Consider the following 21,349-nt stretch of genomic DNA (forward strand, 5'->3'; position numbering starts at 1 on the left):
AAGAATGTTTCCAGACGTCTAAACATTTATCTACAGTACGCACAGCATGCTGACCGAGATCGATTATGTAATTTTTTATGTAAGCATGAAGTCAATAGTACAGGTAAGTCATGAATTCCGAGCATCAATTTTGAAGTATGGTCGGGGTCATCTCTCAGTCCTCATGAAAGATTCTGTATCGTGGGCCTAAAAGTTTGCAGACCACTGCCTTAAAAGAGAGTACATCTAACAGTTACATCTTGCTGTTTATTTGGAATTTATTCCTCCTCACCACCTCATATCATCCCCCCCCCCACACCCCTTCAAACCCCTCCCATCTATGCAACTGTCAGCCATTTTGATTTTCAGTTCCAATTAGGTAGTATGGAAGTTTAGCTATTACCTCAAGATCGATCAAGCAGTTAGACCAGAAATTGGTCTAAACATAGCACTGTTCATGAGTAGATAATAACAAGTCATGCTCTGACACACACACATACATACACAGTCAACCATCTGTCCCAATTAGTGTCATGTTACAGTTCAATTCACAATTTTTTGGAAAACCTAATTAACATTCAGAGAGAAATCTGTCACTTTCGTTAACAGTTAGGAACATAACACATTCCCTATTGGTGTATGTAATTAAAGTAAAACTGAGTTTACCTACAATTGAGTTAATTTGCTTCAGTATAGTTGAAAGCAGGACGGTCATGTATTTTCACTTTCGACATAGCAATCCGGGTTAAAAGCTGAGACCAGATGGCTCAAGGTAACCACAATGCACACTTGCAAGAGTTGTGTAACAAGTCATGACATTAGATTTCAAGAGTGATGCGACTCGTACAAGTTTGACAAATTCTCCCCCCCCCCCCCCCACGAGATCATAAAGTGACCCGAATCCACGACTCAACTTGAGACAGGAAAATCTCTGGCAAAGCTTTGGCTTGACCCTCACTTGACCGACATGACTCTCTACAACTTTGACTGGCACTGACCACGGTACATGTATATGTTCTGTTGTGATATTCGACAGCTCATGAGAAACTGCTCCGGATGTACACAGTGATTAAAAAAGATGCATGTGTTTTCTGTAATCTTGTGAATTAATGAGAAATGTGGCTAATGTCGGCCAAATTAGTACATTCAGTACTTTCAAAGTCCTCCAGGACACCTAACAATACATCAACTTCTAATCCCACGCTTCCTCCATTGGAAGGCTTCTAGCAGACACAAGTATCACTCAAAAAACAACCAGGCAACTTGTCACGATTTAAAGAGGCAGCTGTGAGCCACTTACTAGATTCTGATTGGTCGACGATGTTGTAAATCTCTTGAGTCTGTCCGTGTTGTAGGATGTACCAAATGGCCCGACAAACGTCTTCGACGTGAACGGTATTCATGTTCAGATCTGCGGTCCAGAGCAACTAAGAAAAATTATAAAAAAAGAGTAAATCAAGAACTGAAAACTGGGAAATTATAAAAATGCATTTGGAAAGAGTAAAAAGAGATTTGTTGGTTACAACTGGATTTGAACCAGTGGGCACAGAATTACAAGTCTTAAGACTTGTAATTCTGAGACCACTGGTTCTACCTACCAAGATGAAAGGAGAATTATAGGTCCGAATTGGACACACAAAACCGAAAGCAGAAACCAAAAAATTATGAATACTCTCACCATCTCTCAAATGCTTTTTTTTCATTTCTATCCTATTAATCAATCATTTGCTTCCATATTTTACATAAAGAAGTTGGCTTTTGCAAACAACTCAACAAACTAATGAATCACTTTCAAGAATGGGTACAACCTTGACCCTAGGTCTATAATGGTGAAAAGAAGAAGGTAGAATAGCTGAAATCTTCCTATTACTTGTTACAGCTGTGCAAAAATGCAATCTATGCAAAAAGAAAATCAAGTATTTCAAGTCGAAAATTATAAGGTTATAATTATAAAGTTATAAGGATATGTCTACTGCAAAGTTTACAAGCAAAGAAGATATCTTGATTTGGAGAAAACAAAATTCTCCCCCAGAATTGCCTCTTCAAAAGCTAATAGAAAATTAAAAATAATTGAGCACTCCAACAAGTTTTCCCCATGCCATCTCTCTCAATAAATGTTCTACAAAAAGTTCATTATGCCACTAACAAAACTAATATTCGATGACTATTACACTAGTAAAGCAAAATAATAAACAAACATCTGACTAGGAAATTATCAAAACAATTTGAAAGATAATTACTGATTCCTGAGGTCATTGGTTTCAATTCCTACTTTATTCTTTCAAACTGAATTCTGTATTTGCTAGAAACACAATAACCTTGCATTTGCTTGGTTTTCAAGAAACACTTGGTAGTAAGTTTCGATATTTTTACAGATTAGAAATTAAACACATGGTAAATATTATCACCAAAATCGTTCCTTGGGACATGAAGCTGTTACCAAGAGGCAAGTTTTACATAACAGTTTGTGCTCATATTATGAAACTGACAAATATATGAATGAAAGCCTGAAGCATTTAAAGCAATTTATGACTACATGTGTTCTCAGCAAAAATGTCTTACAATTTCATTCTGTTGTTGGTGCCTGACTTTCATATTACTTTACCATACTAAGATAAAGCGATGATTTGGGAAGTAATATGACTGATGCCATCAGTTCCCAATTAGTAGATATCCCATTTGGACATGTGCACACTTTAATGATGGATACAATCAGTCATTTCTCAGTTATCAAGATGGTATTTGTATAGTATAACATGACTGATGCATTCAGTTTTCTGTACGTTACTTCCATCAATTATCTATAATGTACCTCAATGGATATATATTTATATATGTATGTACAGCTAAACAAGACCATAGGCGTAGGAGCCTCATTTGATTTGGGGGGGCTGTAACGACTTGCCCGAAAAATATAACCAAAATTTTTTCGCGCGCTCCGCGCGCGTTCTACATGTTAATGTGCATATCATATAGGCATCCATCAGTTACTACACCTGCCAATAACATAAAATCATTTTTCGTGTTATTACCCTTCTATATTGGTTATAATTATTGGGCAAGTCCTTACAATAATAATGATAATAATATCAGTTTAACCATTGAAAAACACATTGCAAATTATTATTCTTTTTTCAGTAGGTGCCAGTGGCGGAGCGAGGGGTATTGGGACAGGGGGGGGGGGAAGAGAATGGGTCTGTAGGGGTGCTTTTGACACTATCTAAGCGGAGCGCCACCGCAGGTTGGCGCGGAGCGTACAGAAATTTTTGAGTAAAGATACTCCCTAGATCGCCGGAAATGACCCTTTCCGGGCCTTGCTAATTTGCAGAAAAATGAAGGATAAATAAGTGTCATCGCCATTTGTCAGAAAATTGCACCAACAAAATGTGAAAAATGTCAATAGGTATTTGAGAGCGCAATAAAAAAGTCGATAATCGCGAATAAGAAAAAAGTGAAAGCTGAAAAGGGCGCCAGCAGTCCATTTGAGTCCGTCAGGGGTCATCGCCCATGGACGCTCTGCCACTGGTAGGTGCCCGAAAAATTCTCAGCATATTGCCCAAATTTTCACCAAAAAAATTGGAAAAAAATGCAAACTATTATTCTTTCAGTAGGTGCCCGAAAACATTCTCAGCATATTGCCCGAATTTTCACCAAAATATTTGAAAAACACATTGCAAATTATTCTTCTTTTAATAGGTGCTCGAAAACTTCTCAGCATAGACCTATTGCCCGAATTTTCACCAAAAAATTGAAAAACACATTGCAAATTATTATTCTTCCAGTAGGTGTCCGAAAAATTCTCAGCATATTGCCCAGATTTTCACCAAAAAAATTGAAAAAAATGCAAATTATTATTCTTTCAGTAGGTGCCCGAAAAAATTCTCAGCATATTGCCCGAATTTTCACCAAAATATTTGAAAAACACATTGCAAATTATGATTCTTTCAGTAGATGCCCGAATAATTCTCAGCATATTCCCGAATTTTTACAAAAAAACCCCCAGAAAAACATATTGCATATTATTATTCTTCCAGTAGGTGCCCGAAAAATTCTCAGCATATTGCCCGAATTTTCACCCAAAAAAATTGTTGGGGGGGCTGCAGCCCCCCCAGCCCCCCCGCCTCCTACGCCTATGAACAAGACTGACTCAATCAGTTATCTGTCAGGTAAACCCAAACGATATATGCTATGTAAACAAGACTGACTCAATCAGTTATCTATAATGTACCCCAATGGGCTATGTACAGCTAAACAAGACTGGCTAAATCAGTTATCGGTTGGGTAACCCAAAAGGATGTGTGTACATTTTGATATGACTGATCCATTCAGTTACTTGTGAGTTATACCAATGGATATGTACACAGTTAAATATAACTGACTCAATCAGTTATCAGCTAGGTATCACAATATGTTAATAGTTATATGACTGACACAATCAGTTGATGCTCAAATAATACCATATCCTCCTACCTTCATTTTTTCCTTCAACTCTCTGTACACGGCACCTACGACAAGCCTTGGTGCTAAAGAAAGTAAAAAAAATTAAAGAATAAAGGTCAAAGTGAGGTCGCTCAAACATTCATATCAGCACTTCATGATGAAACCAGGTGTTGACGCATGTTCTACATTTGTATTTACACAATCCTCTCCAATACTAAGTAAGACCTAATTTAACCAAACACATACGCATTCTTTTAACGGAAGTGTAGTTTATGATAAAACCAGATACCAGCACGTCCCGGACTCCTTGTCAATAGATTCAATCACTATTCAAGATTGTGCTATTTAAATCAGTTGTTTAGTTCAAATACAAGTTTATGGAAATTTTAACAAACCTACCAAGTATAATAAATTTTTTCGTTATTGACATCAAATTTGACAATTGACGTGCATGTTGTTTAGGATTTTAGTGAGGTATAATTACATTTACTAAATGCAATCCCAAAAATATGTTTTGATCAACAGTGATTTATCAAAATCACAAGGGGAAAATAAGAGAGAAACTACTTTAATTCTTATCCAAGTGGAAGAGAGTCATGTTTCTTTTCTGACGTAACCAGAAAAGAGCTGTTTGGCACAAATCCATTATGGATAAGTAAGATTTAGTTTGTTAAAACCCGATGCAAACAGAAGCTATCTGGTTACAATCAGGTATCATGTGTTGGTTACAAACAGGTGTCGTATGACCCATCCTTGGTATCTTTTTAGAGGAGGGGGACGGTGAACAAGAGGAGAGGGGGTCGAGTTTCAACATGACCTGCCAAATATAAATGCTGTGCTTTCATATCATGTTACCACAAATGGATTTAATTTTAACTGTTATTCAGGAATGCAAGAAGGAAATAAATGCCATCTACGATTGCTTTTATCAGCGAAAACACAAACAGGTGCTAGTGTTACCGGTCTCAGAGTTTGTTGGCAGTTAGTTGCATTGATATTTCTTAATATGATGAATCAAAGGAACTGTTTGTCATTTTCATAAATCTTGCTAAACTCTCATCTATATATTTGTCAGAAATTTATGATTGAATACTTAAAGCCAATCTCTCCTTGCATTTAGGATGGCACTTTTCATGTTATCCATGCTTATAGCCCTCACTGTATATGAACCTGTCCAGAAAATGACCAAGAACGTGAACAGAATACCACATGGTAGTAAGAAATGGTAAACTTACTGAGACCGGTTCTGTCTCCAATACCGTACACGATAGCAGGCCGAAGAAGGATGTAATTTAACCTGCGGAGTCAAAGGAGAAGGGAAGAGATTTTAAACGTTAAGTTTTCTTGATTTTCAGAGCAGATGGATGAACTGTCTCTGTACAGCTTATCCCACACCAGGAAGTCAGTTTCACTCCACTGAAATACTGTACGTAGAAGAGTGTTATACCCAGGTATGGATCTCCTTAATCCCATGTTTTAGTCAGTTGCTTCATGAATTGAAAAAGTGGGAGAGGGTGGGGGATAGAGTGGGGATAGTGTGACGGCAACACCAGATATCAACCCAGTCAAAATTTCTTGGCCATTGGCATAATTTGTCTTCAAGGTTTCGATGGATTGATAGCTGTCTAATGTCTCAAACATTTTGAGAATAACTCTTGTTTTACTGGCAATATTTTAACAGAAGATTTTGTATTTAATCATGACAGCATGACTCCATGACAGCTACAAACCAATTGAAAGGTATGAGAGATGAAGGGAGGGGTGGAGGAAGGCTAGGTGAGAGTAGGGGTGGGGGAGAGTAGGCTGATATGAATAACAAAGAATTCAGCTCCTGTACACCATACCTAGTTTATATTTTCATGCACTTAATCTACAATATATGTAGGTTAAAAGATTCAACCCTGGCATAGCAAGATTGAGAGCATACTCGGATTAACTTGAAACAATCTACGGATAAGCTTTGGACTAATTACCTAGATTCCTTAATTGAAATTTGAGCCCTTTATCAACAAATCCCAAGACACAGAGAGTAATAACACCAGTAACTCGCATAGGATTGTCTGTTGTTATGACTTTAAACAAAAAAAGTTAAACATTTTATTTTCTTGTGAAAACAAGTTTACACATTTTTACCCTTCCATCTTTGCAAGTTCTTCTTCTAACTGCATTTTGTACTTTGCGATACCTGTCCACGGCGATACTTTGGAATCTTCTCTGCTAGCTTTCTGAAAGGTAAAGCAGTCACAATTTATTTATGAAGCAAGGAACCAAAGAAGGGGGAGATAAAATAACAGTCATGTTAAAGTTAGTTTACAAGATTAGTCAAAACAAACCAACAGCTTATCCAGAGAGAACCTCTCTCTCCTCTCCCGTTCCTTTTCTCTGGGGAATGTTAAAAGAACAGGCAACCGGTGAGGTGCCAAAGTCATATATAACCCGTTCAACTTACTTTGTCATATGAATAAACCTGGCCGGTCGATAGTTCCAAATACCTCTTAATGTTTCTCTTAGCAGCCTCCCTGGCGCAGTTAATTCCGACTTTCAAAATGCTCTCTTCGTAAACCTGCGAGTAGAAAATTGTGAGAAACCGATTGGAAACATTTGGAGACCGTGTTGAGTGTTAGTTAGTGTTAGTTGTAATTACCATCAAAGGAATATTAAATCGAGAAGTGATTAATGTTTGACGTAATAGAGGGACAAAATCTGAGCGTCTAGGTGAAATTGCTTTTTCAGTTTGACAGTCCGTTTTTTTCCAGCTACGTTTTGTAGGCAGAGTCAACTTGAAGCAAGCAGACGTGATGTCATACTGTACTATAGATGCATTTCTGACAATAAGAAACCATGCATGCAGTATCATATAACAAAGCATTTTATTTGCTTGACTAGTCAACTTTTAAATGAAGGCCAGCAAAAGAAAATAAATAAATATAAAAGAAACTGCAATACTTTTCTGGGTATTTACTAACGACGATATACTTACCCGTCTCCTGCATTCATACACACACCCATCTACCATGCTTACAAATTGGTAACATTCTTGCACCGCAACCCAAATGACCCTCTTTAAGGTCATCACCCTCTTCCTCTACACCAGGTTTCCAGTGGGAGATATTCATTCACCGGATTCGGTTGGCGGTTTCATGGCAAGGTAGATCAGAGTGCGAATGTGTAGGAGACAGGTAAGACAGGAATGAAGTCAATATAAAGATCACTTTGTGAATGTGATATTAAGTAATAATATGGAAAAGAAAAGATATTTAGGACATTGTCTAAGCATTGATCAAGAGCAACACTCAGTAAGCTTGGTAAAAAAGGCCTTAATCTGGCTAGCACATAAAGTGACTGCTTTAAGCCAGGGGCAAAACTCATGATATTCAATTGATGCAAACCTGCAAATTGAACAGTCTAGTGTATCACAGCAATTCATGCTGATATTACCAGGATTCACACCGTGTGATTCATTAGTAAAGGTTGTACAGAGAATTGAACTGTTGAGCTGAAATAGCAAAGACGTCGCTTAAGGAACCTGCGGTCTGAAACAACTTACCCCATCGTACTGGCCAAACTTGGTCTCTGCTGCCAGGTTGATGACAATGTCAAAGTCACCTTCTTCACAATCGAAGGCCTTTGGACAGGAAGCTGAAATGGCAGGAACAGCCAAAAAATGTCAGAGAGTGAGTGATAATATGTTAGACATTAATAGACAAAATGGTACTCCTGCTGGGAATTTCATGTGATGACGTATTTATGAATGAGTAATTTCAGTGGGAGGATTAATCATGCATAATAGCAGACAGTGTACAAATTATATGAAAGAAATAAATGATTTACATAACTATATGAAAAAGCCTCATCTCAGAGTCACTTGTAGGCGCCTACAGTTTAGCTGTATCAAGTTATAGTTGTTTGGCTGTCAATTAGCGCTCTTTGCCAAACAGGAAAGAAATCTTCTGCGACCGTCTCACATTATCAGACCATCCAGACACACCAGGTTACCTTTGACAAGCTTTTACTAGATGTTATTAATTTAAACTTGTTAAAAAAATTCATTATAAAATATTAATATGTTAAAATATATATGTATACCTAGGATGTGAATGTCAAATATGCAATTTTATTTTGGGAAAACATACTTAGATTCTAAGTTGTAAAGTAGATGAAGATATTACCATATAGCTATGCAAGTATTCAGTATGCAGATGTTGGTATCTAAGTTTATCTTTTGTGTTGTCAATGCTACAAATTTTTTATTTATTTATAACTCTGGGGGAATTAAGTAATGCCTTTGTAAGCGTATCAGGGTAATACAGGGTTGGATCAGTTACACATGATCTAGTAAAGGGCAAGCACTCAAATCCATGGAAAAGATTACCGGATTGTCAATGAGGACATAAGTTTTATAATACACATTCACTGTTTATTATGGGTAATTTTCTGTGACGCCCCTTGCAGGGACACCCTCCTGGTTTTATACATATATCAACTGTTACACCAGGGGTCTACAGCCTCCCCACTATCAATGACTTCACTCATTACCACTCAAGAATAAAATACAAATAGTTGGACGTCAACCACATTGCTCCAGCCAAGCCTAGCTATATATGTATATGTATGTGCATATATTTATATATGTGTTTGTGTGTGGGTGTTTGTGTATGCATAAATCCAAGAAATATCATAAAAATATGGACTTTACAAAACTAAATCAACTGTTTGAGTATTCTTTTGGCATCGTCTCTTATCACATCAACGTTTTGTTCATAAGTTCTCCTCTGTATCTTGATAACTCTTGATTTGACTTGTGACACAGTGAATTTAATAAGGAACTTAACGATGGATGATGTTCAAGTTCAGGAAGCATCATCAATGTAGGTGGATCTTTTGGCTTAAACCCAGACCGGCCTGATTGCAATCCAACATAATCAATTTTAATCATGCACTGCTTTAAGGAGTTAGTGTTACATATATATACTGCAATGTATGACCATTCCGTACAAGCCACTCTCCTACATATCTCCTCACAGCCACTGGGATTGTTAAACGAGGGAGAGGTGGGTGACCCCTATATTCCTCAACATGGGGGGGAGGTGGGGCCACTTGGAGTGCAGTGCTAAAAGTTTTACCAGGTCACTCTGGTGTATGGACATCAGCATGGCAGAGTGAGGAATGGTTTGAAGATTCAACTGGAGTCATTTATTAAGCTTCGCAATGGTAGTTTTGGGAGGGAGAGGGTATAGGATATGGTTGGTCAGCCAGGGCACAGTGAAAATATTTTCTTTCCATTTATTGAAAGCTACCTGTACAACACAGTTGGTAGATTGGAGTGCTTACAGTATGTGAAGGCAGGTAAGGGAGAAACAAGGGATATAGTACATTAGTGAAAGTCATACAAAGCAGGAAATATACTTACTTGGTTGGTTTAAGTTGACTTGTACAAATTCAACCTGGTCCATGAAAGCCTGTGAAAGAAACAAATGCAGGAAACAAGTTGTTTTCATATCTTGTTTTTGCTTCGTCCAGATGCCTCGGCTGCGTCCTTTTTTGTTTTGTTTTGATTAATTAGCTATGTTGACTTAACTGTGAATATACAATAATATAGGTTTAGTTAATACAGGAACCTTCAATTAATCTTAAAGGTATAAATTTAGTCAGATATGAACTTTGTCGATTTGTTTATCATAGGAGGATGTGGTAAGTTGTAGTTGTACATATCATTTACAGTATAAAAAACTTTGAAAGTTATAACTACACTTTATAGTTATAACTACACCTACTTTTCAACTACACTTTACAGTTATAACTTCACTGTAGTTGTAACTACACTTCAAAGTTACAACTACACTTTATAGTTATAACTACACTCTATAGTTATAACTACACTTCATAGTTATTTCAAACAGTATTCAAAACTTTGAAAGTTATAACTACACTTTATAGTTATAACTACACTTTATAGTTATAACTACACTTTATAGTTATAACTACACTTTATAGTTATAACTACACTTAACAGTTATTACTACACTTTGCATTCAAACACAATATCTGAAAGAGACTGTATGATATATGCTAAAGTAGACATGTGGTACAGAAAAATTACAATATACTATAAGAAGCACACCTTATTTATGAGGTAAAACACCAGTCAACCATAATCACTGCTTCTAAACCCATAACGAAGTTACAGTACCTCCCCCCCCCATGTCCCCTCCACACCATGTCCCCTGGCCACATCCTTATTCAATCGCCAAGGCAAACAAACAAGTACCTTTAGGGAATAGCGCTGGTCATATACTGTGGCTAAAGAAGACAAACACCACCCAATAATCATCATTGGTCTACGCATGGAGGTTTTTACCTCCATGGTCTACGATATGTATAAGAAAAATCTGCTGTCCTTCACACACAAGGCAGCAGAAGACTTGATCAAGTCTAAATATGACACCATCCAACCACATGTGCTTCAATTAGTCATTTGCCATACAATGTCTACTTTCTGTAATGGAGGTGGACTTTTGCAAATTTACACTGCTCAAATCTAAAATACTCAAGCTCTTAATATCCTAATGAAGGCATTGGTTTCAGTGTCAATACTGTTAACATTCTAAATGGAAAAAAAAGAAGATTACAAGAGAAAAAGTCAAAGTTTTCCAATCCTAGTAGCACAATACATCACAGATTTACAAAGTGACAGCTTTACCAGACATGACTTTTAATGCAAGGATATCATCTCCCAACTGGAACAAGATTTTTCTAAGCTGTTTGGACAAGTTATCCATCACAAAGAATCTCTGTCATATGAAGGTTATTGTCATGAAGACTGGGTTTTGTCTGATTTAATAAGGTATATTATTATTGAACAGACTATTATATAGTCACAGCTGACTCCTTTCATATATATATCAACCTTGCATACAGCCTCCTCTGAAAGAATGCACAGAACAGATAGACTGGGAAACAGCTACTCATGCAGTAGTCTGATTCATCACATTATCCATGGGTTTTAGGTGTGTGGCTCTGTGCTTCCGTACACCTTAGCGACGTGGAACACGAACCGAGAATACTGACTACTAAATACAGAATATGACACATTAATGCCTACTAGTACAGTATGCACATTACTATAGATCCATCAATACAATATATATATTTATATAGCTGTGTTGGAGAATGACGATAAAATTCACACTTTGTTTTAATATAGTCCGAGTCATTTTTTGTTTAATATGTTGTACTGCAAACAAGATATAGAGAAAACATTGATATCAACTCTATATGCTATCTGAGTACAAAAGCTCTATAACATGTAAACTAAGTTGTGCATGCATCAGCTTTCAGATGCATATAGTCAGAATTCATACAATCTCAATAAAGGCACCATATTGAATGCTTGAAGTTAGAATAGGTGTGGAAGGGGGAGGCGAATGGGGGGCTACAGAAAGAAATGGAACAAGAGAAATTTATATGACATTTTTATATTTCTAAGGTTTCCTTTATCTGTACATCGGTTCTTCTGTCCTTCCCGCCTTGAGGATTCTTTAAAGTCGATATACATGTTTGCATCATAAATCCTTTTGTTCCTTATTGTTGTAATTCCTTATTGTTGTCTCGCTGTCCTTTTTCCTTGTTGTCAGTTGTTGTTGACATTGTCATTAAGGGAAACACTAGACAAGCAAATGTTGAACTTTGTGACTTGGCCTAGACAGGATGAGTGATGAATTAGGCTGATGGGGAAAGTGTACTGTACTCTGTCTTAAAACTATTTCTGGCTGATTTTTCAGAAAGTAATAATTAACTAGAATTAGGGCGTGTTGAGAAGATCCATGAAGGAAGCTGTAAGTTGTTGAGCATCTTTTTATATCATTCTGTACCAATTCTTTGTTAGAGGTTTATAGTTCGTTATTGTAACATTGAGCAGCACAGCAAACTGAAGTTGCTTAAAAGTTGTTAGGTATAGGCCCTGCGTTAAGCATAACCTGAAAATTTGCTGGAAGTTTCCAAAAGTACATTTCTAAAGGCTCTCATCATCCAAATTATCTCTAGCCATTGTTATCTTCAAATAGACAATAAATATCTAAGTGTGTGGTAAACGTACTACTTTTAGAGTGCATGATAGTAAAAAGCTTAGAACTTGAAATTGAGCATGGGTGACCATTATCGGACTTTCTAGCATATTTGGGGCCAGTACTGATGATCTTCAAACCACTCTCTGAAAGGTGAAAATAATATGCCAAAGTTAATGTAGGTGAAAATTGCCTGGGAAATGTGTTTGAAGACTGGGGCAATTTTATTCGCTTCATCTTGCATGCCCATGGGTGTTAAACAGATATTTTCATTTCTCGGTAGACTAAACTTTACTGCCTTCTGAATCTGGTTCTCCGAGAGCGAGTCATGAAGGTCCTTTGTGGCAATTTATCAATCAAACCTCACAGAGTTCCATTCTAGATGCATTAACAATAACTTAATCAAATGTACTTAACAACTTTCATTTTCACCGTGTTATGCCTTCCCGTGACACATCGGTCTCTACTATACAGAAGTTGTTCACATACTGTACATGTGCTCTATTTAAATTTCGAGTGGCCCTTTACAGGATTATAGAAGGATGAGAATTTATCTAATATTGACATAGATGTTAGCTCAACAGAAAGATGACTCAGTAATGGCAGGGTAACCATGGAGACCGTCAGTCCTATAGCCAGTCTGGGACAGGAGTTGGTGGGAGAGAACTATGCGCCATCCCTTTTGGCAACCTGCAAATATAGCCGTGATTTACCCCATAGATACAGGAAAAGAAAGATCATGTTACGAAAAAGAGACAATAGGCCCTGCATGAATTAGATCTCTTTAGCAGAACCACTGACACTACACACTGAGCTAAGTTAGTGATGCACACAAACATGTACTGACGATATGTATTGTTCAATCAAAGGCATGTATATATTGTACTGAGACGGTAAAAGTTTTTGCATTTTTTAACTTTTGAAACTCGTATATGGAATATGGAATAGGCGCTTTTTTTGTACAAGTATTTACCTTCACTTGTGTATCTACTTTTGTAGAGTTGTAACTTTCTAAAAGCCTTACTTTATGCCGCTAGACTGAGACATATATCCAAAGCATTATATTTCGTGGGATCAATTAATATTGCATCCACTGACTGGAAACTAACTGCAAACACGATTAACTGCAACAAATGAAGAAGTACCCAAAATGTCGACATATTTCATAAGATAGGCAATTCAATTGCAGCAAAACCTCGATATCGTACGGCACAGTATGTATACTGGCCTGTAATAGCAGCGAATCTTACGAAATATGACCAGACGTTGCGGCAGTGTTTTAACCATAATTTACTTTTAATTGAAGAATTGCTACCAAAATGAGTTAACAAATGTGTGAACAGATAACAACCATTTCTTTCTCTTGTAGAGCTCTGTATGTTTATTGGAAGAGTGAAGTTAATGAAAGGTTTACTTTCTTACGAGAAGTACGTGGAAAGTCCATTGTTATTGTTTCCCGTTTGTGGTACACTCTGCACAAATACGTCAAAGGGTGACTTACAACGTTATTGTACGCTGGCAATGTTATTACAGTCACTTTGTTCTTTTACATCCCTAGTTTTTACTTACATTTTTATCTAAAGGTTTAACCAATAAATTGAGTGATGTGAAAGACAGTACTAGATGAGCCAATTGCCAAGTCCAAACAATGGCACTCATGTTATGCAGCAACAGGGTACAAGGGTGAATTGTGGTGTACTGGAGACTTTGAGCTGGAAAATTTGTTTCAATCGTCTTTTTCTCTAATTTCTCTAATTTTTTTGATAGACCTACATTTTGAAAAGTGTTAACAACATGCAATCTTTACATTTTTTCATGGTTTTGACAATTAATTGATGAAATTCTTGACAATCCCTTTAGAAGTGTCTTCACTGATAACAGCACTGTTTTGCCACACGGTGCAGTCAAGGATTGGAATGCATCTGGAATTCACTTGGATGATCCAAAAATGAGGTACAAATATCATCCTTTGTTTAATATCAACTATAGAACATGTATGTATGCAATATGAAAGCTCTAACAAGAAAAATCTTTCTTCATTTTTAAAAATTTTGACATGAACAAATTTATAGTCGAGCTGAGGTAAGTATAAAACTAAGTAAAAATAAGTAAAAAACAAGATGCAAAATTGTGATAACTTGGATCCCCTTTTGGCTTCACTTTATATGAAAAACACATTGAGAGAGTTGCTAATAATGCACTTCACTGTGGTATTACTTTCGGTTGCTAGGGTAAAATCATTAAATTTCCAAAAGAGTGTCATATTAATGTACCACACCTGTAATACACTGCAGTATGTACCTTGAAGTGTAACATACAGTACTAGTAATTGTACCAAAAGACATTCTCAGTACAGTACATTAGTTTCTAAATACATACATGATCTTCTTCTGATAAATGTGCTAAATATAACCACATGAGGTTGCTATGGCAATAGCCCTCCTGAGATGTTTACAGTCCTTTGTTCAAATTCTGTTGATGATTTGATTTCAAAAGGCAGATAATACATATCATGCATTTTTGTCTATACATTTTAGATATTGCCAAGTACAGTGGAATGTAAATATTTGATCAATAAACACAGCTGTTAATAATACTATTTTGGGATAATTAACAGTACAAATACAGTTTGCCTTTATCAGATGTACATCCTGCTTTCTAAACAAGCATATATTTACACATTAATAGGGACCAGGTTACAGTACTTGTAGACTCCATGTCAAAAGGTTACTTCGTTTCAACATATGCCTCATAGTATGCAATGCCAATTTGTATCACCATGGTAAGACTATGTTCTGAGATATTTAGCCATGTCCTAAATGGTACATGTCTTTACAAAGCAGATTGTCATGGAAACATTTATGATGCTGTCATGTTATGAACAAGGTAACACAAAACACATTTTACACATCATTTGATATCAGCTACTGTACGCAGTTTTTGAACTGTAACCATCATTTGGAGAGCTGTATGGAGTATGGACGGTATGGAATTCAACACTACCCACCGACCAGATCTAAGGTTACTACAGTGTAACCTTGATCATTCCTCTATATGATGACCAGTATACCCACAACAAAGAAATTAACAAGAAGGAAATAATTAAACAACCAGCAAGTCCTTCCTTCATCCTTACAGGATTTGCTAAAAAGTACTTGGAATTACACTGAAGTTTACTGCTGTCCCCCCCCCCTCCCCCCTTATGATAATGGCAGTGCCATAAACTCATTTCATCTTTCAAAACAAAATAGAATGCAAACTGAATGAAACCTGCACACATGTGATCCCAGATTGTAACATAAAATTCCGGACAACAAGCAGCACAATGTTGGCACTTTGGATGGTAGAATGAGAAGGAAAGGCATAGACCTGGGGAGCCGGTCATAAAAGGCGCACATTGTTAAAGATTACCAGTTCCTTCTAGGCATAGTAGGTGCTAAGGTTGTGGGGAGACAGGTAAGCGAGGAACGCAGTAAATTATGCTTAATTGTAATATTTATTGCTTTTGAATATAATGCTCGTGTGACGCTTTTGCGACAAAATTGTGACAGAATTTTACGGGACTAATGAAGAGGATATCTGGTTACATCTGTCAGCCGATCATGGCTGGAGCTGATATATGAGGTACAAAAAGAATGATTGCTAGAAATTTACTGAAAGTAAAAGAGGTATCAAAGAGTAACCGTTTATCGGCTTTCTGTTGTTAATAAATCACATCAATATGAACATTCTTTTTTTTCTCTTGTGTAAACAGAATGGTTCAAAACAGGAAATCCAATTAAGTTTACAACAGTAATAAAATTTTAATATACGTATTTACTATTATCTACGATCATTCATACAAGACTTTCGCAGAGATTTCCTTTAGCTTTATATAGATTCCTGTGCACCTTAAACTTGATGAAATGGAAACAACTAAACTGTGCAAACATACAGACAGTATGATTCACTGATGACAATACAGACAGACAAATTTATAGATCATTTATATCTCTGTACTCACTAAAGCATGGATTTGGAGAAGCCATGAAATCTAATTAAAGCTGTCTGTACTCTCAACTTTAAACTCCAGAAATGCAAATAGGCCGAGTATGATTGAGTAAATCAGTGGATACAAATTGCATTGTACAGCACTTTGTCTTCAAACAAACTTGAAGAAGGAAATCCCACATTTAAGCTGGCTTAAATGGTTACGAGGGGAGAGCTTTACCTGTCTCCTCCCAACAATAGCACTCTAGCTTGCACTACCATAATATCTGCTGTAGTTCAAAGTGCTTCTCTCATGTGAACTCTTATTGTTATCTGTGCGAACATTCGTTTCTGGTTTGAAGTTTAATGCTACGGTAGTTTGATGCATGGATATTATCACAAGTTTAGAATCTGTAAAAAGTCACATTTCCAATTAAAGATAGCTACTCTTTATGAACCTAGCATGCTTCGATAACAGATGTTCCTATAGCCTAACCTTCGTTGATTACAACAACCGGGCACTCAATAAAAAATGTCGAAAACTCAACATCAGCATCTCCTCTATTCAAGTGGAGTCTGTTCATGCAAAAAGGTTAGAAAGTGCATAAGCTCATAAATTATGTGTAAATGTGGAATACAGGACAATATCACACGATATAAGGACAGTTATTAAAAGGCTGTGATAGGACATCAATTACTAGTTAAAAGTATGTAGGGTGTGATAGTTAACTAGCTAACTAAGTACTGTATTAGCAGGGAAGTTCTCAATAATTAAAATTCTCGGGTATACAGCAGTATGATGATGCTCACAGTCAGTCGTATTTGAAATCTGTGAAGGTAACTTATTTTGATGAGAGGGTGAAGGAGAGGGCTAAGTTTTTCCCGCATCATGATGTGTATGTGCATATCCTAGTGTACACTAATAAGGGAATGCAATGCACCAGGTTGAAATTTACAGGCACTTCTGCATATGCCACCAATGTAAGTAGAATACAGGAATAAGGTAACATTGATAAGAAAATCAACTGAACATTTCTCCCCTTTTATCACTTTTCCATCCCCTCCTTTTTTTTTACATTTATTCATTTCCAGTATAAATATAAATATTTATAAACAGGACATCAAAAGTGAGTACGTAAAATAAGAAAATATTATTTTTAAATTTTATTGTACAAAAACAAAAAAATATATCCAAAACGTTACAAGTGCAGCTGTCTACAATACCTATCCTATTATTACTTTATGCATAATTCAGTTGTACTGTGATGTATCATGTATCAAAATGAAACAGCTTGCTCATTGATGCTTAAATAAGAATTTAATGATGAATTGAAACAAAAGAAAATACATGGGAACTTGAAGGAAAAAAAGACTAAAAATAATCTCAAACTAAATTTGGTCAGGTAACAGCAATAGCCATTGTGAAATACATATAAACACATTAAATAATTAAGGATTCCAGTTTTTGTTTACCAGTTTTGAATGTTCTGAACTCTTGTCTCATATAAACTACAATATGGTACCTGTGTACAATACTGTATATATATATATATATATGTACACTAAACAACATTTGCAGTTGTTAAGCAGTTTTCTCAGTATTTTGCAATGTAATACCACATCAATTTATATTCCGTTGATACAGTCCTAGCTATTATACTGATTACTCGGTAACCTCATCATATTACAGCCTGTATTTTAAAATACAGTCATCATACCCTCTGGTGTCCATGACAGGTCTTGCACATGTATATTGTGTACTGTACAATACCACTCTCCCAGCTATACATGTATGCAACTTTATTATGGTATTATTGAGGCAGAGATAATAACAGATTGCTATCAAATTTCTCTCCATAATAATCTACAGAAAACCACAGGTTCATATCCTATTAAACCTTGTTATAGAATGATCAATGTTTGTTTCAATATGAAATGGCAAATGGGATGTCTCTGTAATTAAATCTTTCCTGTTTGTCTCTCATTCGCAGCCATAAAGGGAACTTCCCTTCCAGTTGTAAGACTATTTTAGAGCATTAACATTTCATATATACAATGATTAGAAATTTGTATTAATACTTTTTAATCAAAATGCAATTTGGCTAGCCAAATATAATGAAACAGATTGCTATAGAATATTAGTACCAAAATAGGAGAGAGGGGGAAGGGGGACGGGAAGGGGGACGGGAAGGGGGACGGGAAAGAATGAAATTAAGCAGAATTTGATGATCCTAAGTAAAACAATATGTCAAACTGTGTCAAGTCATCACTTGGATGGCTTGGTGAATTAATTACTGATAGAAGCGACTTAACAACAAAATGCTACGACAACCTTCATGAGTAAAAGAGCACGTAACAATAAACAAAGAGTAATACATGATGGTCCCTATAGGCCTAGTGTTCATGCAGAGGCTTAGAGTACTAGCAAACTTGAGGGAACCTAACGGTAAAAAGTGGCATAAAATTATGACATGTATAACCAAGTACCGGTATATAAGATCCTTGATTGGTGAATCTGATCAGGCAACCAATGAAGCGAAGTAGGCTGCAATGAAGCGACGCAGGTTAGAATGAAGCGACGCAGGTTACAAATTACCTGCAGGAGACTCTGGAGACGAACGGAAATCACTTAACAATTGACTAGCTTGCTTAATGTAAATCTAATTACCACATTAACAACGCTGTAGCTGAACCACTTCCGAAATCAGAGTGGATGAAAGTATGTGACATTTAGATGAAGGAACAGAAAAGTTAGGCTGCTCTAGGGAACAAATTCACCTAAGATATTTTCCACAGCTATTGACTTTACATCAACGGCCCTTGAAATCCATGTTCATTTTATATTTCCTGTACCCGCTTAAATATTAGTTTCTAGGATTGATATTTTGACAGCACTGTACCTTTCTAGACTTCTGTGAAATGGAAGGCGTGACTGAATGTGTTTGCTTGAAACCTTCTGATATCACCAATCCGTCCTCCCACTCCCTCCCACTCTGCCTCCCCACCTCCTCTCCCTCCCCCACCCTCTCCCCTGGTTTCAGACCAACTGATTACGGGCCAAATCAGCCTCAATTACTGTACTTTGTAGCATGATGGAACCTTTAGGATTATTTGCCAGATAAAGATGAACTTATCTGGTATCGCATCCCACAATGCAATGCAATCCTGTCAAATTACCACTTCAGATCAAACATGTAACAGCAGTTTCTGTGTGCAGGAAACATAGCATTTTACATGTGACCAAATTCAGAGCCTTCAAACTTGCTATGCAAAATTTATTCGTTAAATTATTCCCCGAGGATGTCTGGTTCACAACCCCCATAAATCCCATGCTTGTACACGGTGGGGAAGGGGCAGGGGGTCTGAGAAGAGTTAAATTTAAAAAAGAGTGACCTGACGCTCTAATTTTTTCTAGAACATTTATCTAGGAGCGAACATCCAGATGGTGCACATTTACTCACCATCTGGAAACTCTTTTCTGTGTTGAGTTTTGCTACTTTAAATTGAGTACTTATCACAGACGTGTAGTACTACGTTTCAGGTACGGTCAATAAGACAAATCGTGGTCTTCACATTTCATCTTGAGCATTCAGAGCTCTTGGTAAAAAGTCACATGCAATCATCTCATTCACAACTGAGTCAGACAATAATTGCTCGGCTGTAAGTCCTTACAGAAAACTTCACAGGCCTCTCAACGGCAAGTCAAATTACAGACTGTTTCCCCGACTCGGATGAGTCACCGATGGAATAAAAGCAGAGAAAAAGTTGCGTCGTCGTGGGTAAGTAAGGAGGCGAAATGACTCAACTTAAAATCAGATCCAATCGAGCTTTCAGGGAGTGTACTATGTACAGCTAGTTGCAATTTAAACTGCATTCTATATCGTTACTTAATTCTATACTTCCTACGGGCTAACTCTCCATTTCTGTAGGATTTACGGTTGCGTAAATTCGATGAAAGATTCCTAATATGACTGAATATGTAAGTGCTGTACATGTAGCTCCGTGTACGGATTTCTGTGCAAATACTGTGCATTAGAACCTCATGGGATGAGAACATTGCAAGGAGATATTGGAAGCTGGATGGGTGAAGTACGGTCATGGTTGAGTTTGGTGACAAATCCTTAGATCGAAAAAGATATTGGTGTGAGCATGCCAATTCTACAATTCCAAGGTTCCCACAAACTTCAGGGGTCGCCATTTGCTGCAGTTTTCGTAGCGCATATTCACATTTTGCCCTCTGCTGACCCCAAACAACCACAAACAATACGGTTCGCTGAGCTAATTACAGGAAATCCACATACCAAATACAAGGACTGCATATTCCTTGAGATATCATGTTTACAAGATTTTCACATTTTTTGGGGTTGACCGCAGATGACCTTTGAAATTCATAAAAAATACTGCAGATTGTCTGCCCTCCAAAGCAAGCTACACACCAAGTTTGAACTTCCTGCAGCTTCCACTTCTTGAGATATTGTGTGAAAGAAAAAACATTACCGCTGTGACGTTAACAAGTGATTTAAAATCACATTTTATGGATATTTTGAACATTTACCTTATGTTCCTGATTCATCCAAGCCATTTCCACTGGAGTCTTGTCAACAACCCTGATCTGTAACCAAGAGAAAGACACTGTGTAATTTATACCACATCAAATCAAGTAAACACACGTTGACCATCTAGTCTTTTCGCCATTCAACCCCCCCCCCTTCCCCATAAAAATGAAGGAATTTTTTGAAAAGATATCTGAGATCTTTGGTACGATACAGTGGCAGACTCAGGATTTATCAAAAGTTGAAGCCCAGAAGGCAGGTTCAGTCAGATATCAAACAAATAAGAAAGGTTGGTAAAATGCAAGGTACACAAAACAACCTATAACCTTGTTCAGTCTTTCACGT

General features: G+C 36.8%; 2 protein-coding genes across 2 annotated transcripts in view; one reads left to right on the top strand and one right to left on the bottom strand.

The window, feature by feature from the left end:
* LOC139966273 (uncharacterized) overlaps positions 1-21,349 on the top strand; it is a 262,794-nt gene that overhangs the window by 45,843 nt on the left and 195,602 nt on the right. The window lies entirely within an intron of this gene.
* LOC139966265 (dTDP-glucose 4,6-dehydratase-like) overlaps positions 1-21,349 on the bottom strand; it is a 44,245-nt gene that overhangs the window by 12,817 nt on the left and 10,079 nt on the right. Inside the window, exons 3-10 of the mRNA XM_071969117.1 lie at positions 21,007-21,063; positions 9,830-9,878; positions 7,967-8,058; positions 6,869-6,982; positions 6,553-6,644; positions 5,655-5,716; positions 4,450-4,502; positions 1,280-1,406 (exon numbers count right to left, since the gene is read on the bottom strand). Coding sequence (XP_071825218.1) covers positions 1,280-1,406; positions 4,450-4,502; positions 5,655-5,716; positions 6,553-6,644; positions 6,869-6,982; positions 7,967-8,058; positions 9,830-9,878; positions 21,007-21,063 — 646 coding nt within the window. The remainder of the gene's footprint in view (positions 1-1,279; positions 1,407-4,449; positions 4,503-5,654; positions 5,717-6,552; positions 6,645-6,868; positions 6,983-7,966; positions 8,059-9,829; positions 9,879-21,006; positions 21,064-21,349) is intronic.

Source organism: Apostichopus japonicus, chromosome 4 (genome assembly GCF_037975245.1).
Source record: "Apostichopus japonicus isolate 1M-3 chromosome 4, ASM3797524v1, whole genome shotgun sequence".
In the NCBI taxonomy this organism is placed as follows: Eukaryota; Metazoa; Echinodermata; class Holothuroidea; order Aspidochirotida; family Stichopodidae; genus Apostichopus; species Apostichopus japonicus.